At 40.5% G+C, this 4,763-nt stretch overlaps 1 protein-coding gene across 1 annotated transcript in view; it reads right to left on the minus strand.

Moving 5' to 3' along the window:
• The window catches only part of LOC106883172 (uncharacterized), a 59,320-nt gene that overhangs the window by 13,781 nt on the left and 40,776 nt on the right, over positions 1-4,763 (minus strand). Inside the window, exons 4-6 of the mRNA XM_052975769.1 lie at positions 4,337-4,435; positions 1,229-1,356; positions 512-656 (exon numbers count right to left, since the gene is read on the minus strand). Coding sequence (XP_052831729.1) covers positions 512-656; positions 1,229-1,356; positions 4,337-4,435 — 372 coding nt within the window. The remainder of the gene's footprint in view (positions 1-511; positions 657-1,228; positions 1,357-4,336; positions 4,436-4,763) is intronic.

Raw genomic sequence — 4,763 nt, forward strand, 5'->3', positions numbered from 1 at the left:
CTCTGAGATCATCATCATCATTGTCATTTAACGTCCGCTTTCCATGCTGGCATGGGTTGGACGATTTGACTGAGGACTGGTGAACCAGATGGCTACACCAGGCTCCAATCTGATCTGGCAGGGTTTCTACAGCTGAATGCCCTTCCTAACACCAACCTCTCCAAGAGTGTAGTGGGTGATTTTATGTGCCACCGGCACGAGGGCCAGTGAGGCAGTACTGGCAACGGCCCCGCTCAAATGGTGTTTTTTACGTGCCACCTGCACGGGAGCCAGTCCAGCGGCACTGGCAACGACCTTGCTTGAATGATTTTCTAACGTGCCAGCAGCACGAGTGCTAGAAGGCAACACTGGTAATGATTATGCTCTAATGGTGCTATTTACGGGCCAAATAAAAGAAATGACAGGTGTTTTATCACATGAATTTATTGGAATAGAAAGAGTAAGTATAAAGTTGAATATACCACTACCACTACAAGCTCCTGCACTCGCACTACCAGTGTTGTTTCGGCTTACCTTTGGTTAGCTTGAGATGAAGGGGACGACGAAGGAGATGAGGCACTGCCAGTAGACATAATAGAACGAGGTTTAGGAGACGCTAACTTCAACAAATTACTCCATTCACTTTTCCATTCATCTTCAGAGAAAATCAAACCAGACTGGAAGTAGAAAAAGAAAAAAAAAAAGGATGCAACAGAATATATTATCAATAACCAGGAGCTGAGAAAAGATACAGCAGTTTTCCTCAATTTGTTTTGCCCATTTCTTCTTTGGTCTGCTGGATTCTCCAGTGCATGGGTCACTACCGCCACAAATGTCGGTGTGGTAGTCTTCTGGTGTTTAGCCTGCAGACGTGGCCAAACCACTGCAGCCAGTGCTGCCAGACTTGGTCTTCAATGGTCAGCTGCTGCTGGCATTGTTCTTGGATGTCGCTGTTTGGGATTCGGTCACGTACAAGTGTGTGTGTGGACGTATATGGACATGCATGCATGTAACTATGCACATGTGAACACAATATGTGCATATGTCGTTTGTCCTTTATAATTACTAATATACTCTACCAGCTTAGAAGTCTCTTAGGATTCAAAATCCATATTTGTAGGCATTGAATAATTGTCTACAAATATGGATTTTGAAACCTATGGTCTCCCCTAACCAACAGTAAAATCATGTTAACAAACAAACAAAACAATAAGAAAGAAGGCCTCCAGTGAAGGTGGGCCCTTCTTACCTCCTTGTTCAGAAGGGTCTGCTGCCACCGCCAACGTCTGTACAGTGCCCCTCGATAGGTTTCCTTTGTCATCGTGTCATAAAGAGCTTTACGAAGTATCAAATCTCTATCCTGCACACCCCACATAGCTGTCGGACAAACATGAGAGAGAAAACAACATCAGTTCTTTGTTGAACGTCACAGGAGGGTTTCAAATTTTGGCACAAGGCCAGCAATTTCGGGGGAGGGGGTTAAGTCGATGACATCAACCCCAGTGCGTAACTGGTACTTATGTAAAGATGGGCAAAATATTGCTAAGCATTTTGCCAGTTTGCTGCCTTAGAAGGGAGGAATACAGGCTTCAAATTTTGGCACAGGGCCAGGTGATTACATCGACCCCAGTGTTCTTCAACTGGTACTTATTTTATTGAACCAGAAAGGATAAAAGGCAAAGTCGACCTCGGTGGAATTTGAACTCAGAATGTAAAGATGGATGAAATCCCGCTAAGCATTTCGCTCGGCGTACTAACGTTTCTGCCAGCTCACCACATGCTAATGATTCTGCCAGCTTTCTGCCTTAGATGGAAGGAATATTGGAGATGTTTTGGAAACCCTACATCAGGCGTTCTCAACCATTTTGTATCTATGGACCCCTTTGATTTCTATTTCATTCTGGTGGACCCCCATAGCCATTCAATGTTTAAAAACTAGTTTTATAGAAACATCTTTCAAAATTCCTGTCTTGTTTTTCACACATCAACTTGTGTAGATGGAACTATGTAAAATGTTGGAAAAAGAAACCTAGTCATTTCTTGTAATACATTCCAATACATACATCGAAAACAAAATTTTTTCAGGGGCCCTTAAAATATTGTTGTGGATCCCTAATTTAGTATTTTGTTATGTGAACTTCTAAAAATCTTATATGGACCCTGGTTGAGAATCATTGCCCAACACCACCATCATCCTCTCTCTTCTCTTTCTGGCAGACCACAAATGACCAAAATGGTAAGGCACCAGAAGACAATCAGCAATGTTGCCCTTGGTTCACATTACACCACTGCCTGTGTGTTGTAATGTCAGAGATGAAGATCTCCTTTTTTGCACTTGAACAGCCCCAGTCTACCTAGCTGTTAACAGGTACCACATCAACAGAACCAACTCAACACTGTGATCAGCAGTGGGGATCATGACAGATCTCCATCATTTCACTCCAAAGGTAATGGGTTGATCCAGTACTAATTTTTTTAACGCTTGGTACTTATTATATCGGTCTCTTTTGCAGAATTGCTAAATTATGGGGACATAAGTACACCAACACTGGTTGTCAAACCGTGGGGGGAAGGGACAAACACACACACACACTCACACGCATGCATGACAGGCTTCCTTTAGTTTCTGTCTACTAAATCCATTCACAAAGCTTTGGTTGGCCTGAGGCTACAGTAGAAGACACTTGCCCAAGGTGCCACGCAGAGGGACTGAACTCAGAACCATGTGGTTGGGAAGCAAACTTCTTACCACACAGCCACACCTCATGGTGAAAATTCACACACACACACACACACACAGACAGAGTAATCAAAATATAACGGATAGCTTCAAATATCACTACACGTGTTTTAACAATGTGGTTATTCATTACAAATGTCAAATGCATTACATAACGTTACCCAATTCCACATTGTTGCACAGCCATGGCCAAATATCACCAGAAGATATTGGGGTCGTTATACAAAGGTGCAGATTCACGAAGGTCATGTGATGTGCTTTGCATTGCATTGCATTGGGAATAAATAACCAGGTTACTGAAATTTGTGTGTAGAGGGTTTTGAGCTATCCCTTCCTTTCATAATCATCATCATCATCGTTTAACGTCCGCTTTCCATGCTAGCATGGGTTGGATGATTTGACTGAGGACTGGTGAAACCAGATGGCTGCACCAGGCTCCAATCTGATCTGGCAGAGTTTCTACAGCTGGATGCCCTTCCTAACGCCAACCACTCAGAGAGTGTAGTGGGTGCTTTTATGTGTCACCCGCACGAAGGCCAGTCAGGCGGTACTGGCAACGGCCATGCTCGAAATGGTGTATTTTATGTGCCACTCGCACAAGAACCAGTCCAGGGGCACTGGCAACAATCTCGCTCGAAAATCCTTACACATGTATGTGTACTAAATGATACAATGCGTAATATGCAGGGGTCAGGGAACTTTTTTAACCAATTACCTCTAAATATATTTATTTATGCTGATGTTATCTCCTTGATTTGAAGGGAAGAAAATCATAGATTCTTTGAATTCAGAAGATTTATTGAATGTATCTATATGGAGAATACAATTATAAATATAAAAAATATAAAACAAATGCAATAAAATAAATTAATAATATCCTCATTATGAAACAAAGATATTTTTCTAGAAACATTTTCCCTTCAGGTTTTGGAGAAATGATGTTTCCAATTTTGTTACAATTACATCAAAATTGGGGAGTCTTGATGCCAGAGCAATTTAGATAGTCTTTGGGGATCCAAATCAATTACTCTGCTTAATTTTTATGTTCATTAGAGTGGAAAATCCTTGTTTGCAAAGATAGGTTGTTGCAAAAGACAGCAGACTGTACCAGAAGACTGCACCAGACATAAGTGTCTGTTTGGCATGGTTTTTACAGCTGGATGCTCTTCCAGAAGCCAACATGTTGTAGAATAGATGCTCGATCCATACATTTGATAGTTGTTTAGACCCAGTTTGACTTACGATTAAAGAGGTTTTAGTTGTGACCATTCCACAGGACAGCATATACAGGACTGTGGTCACTGAATGTGTTTGCAAGGTGTGATTTACTGGAGAATTTAGCTGTTATTTCTAACAGGTACAGCTACTACATATAACGAAGCTCCCTTCTCACTTTTATTGTTTCATCAATGATGATGATGATGATGATGATGATGAAGAGGAGGAAGTGGCAAATGATTGACCTGAACAAAAGAATATAGACGAGGTCAACATCCGAACGAACGGTCTCCCATCTTCATCTCTCATTAGCATCTAATTAACTAACATGACATCATTAATATTCAGCAGGGTTAATGAGTGCATTCATTAATGAGAGAGTCAAGAGCAGGTACTCACCTAACGAAGCTGCATGTAAGAGACAATTACCATCACCAGTTGTAGCCATTGGCATTAAACGTTGACAAACGCCTACAGTTGACCACCAGTTTAAACGGCCTGAAAAACAGATTCACCAATCGTTACAAAATACACTCATAGATATATACTGTTGTATATATGTATGTATTGGTATGTGTATATATATATATATATATATATATATATAAATAAATTCATTTAAAATACAGAGATGCCTATAATAGGACATCTAACCCGCTAGAAAGAGCAGCAAAAAACTCTATACCACAAAAATTATTTTTGTGGCATAGTATTTTAAATGAATAATATATAGTCTATTGACTAATTTTTTCTTCTCGCTGGACCACTGGTGGTAAATAAAATTTCAAAAATTTTTTTTGCTACCCTATGATTTATTATATATATA

Source organism: Octopus bimaculoides, chromosome 22 (genome assembly GCF_001194135.2).
Source record: "Octopus bimaculoides isolate UCB-OBI-ISO-001 chromosome 22, ASM119413v2, whole genome shotgun sequence".
Lineage (NCBI taxonomy): Eukaryota > Metazoa > Mollusca > Cephalopoda > Octopoda > Octopodidae > Octopus > Octopus bimaculoides.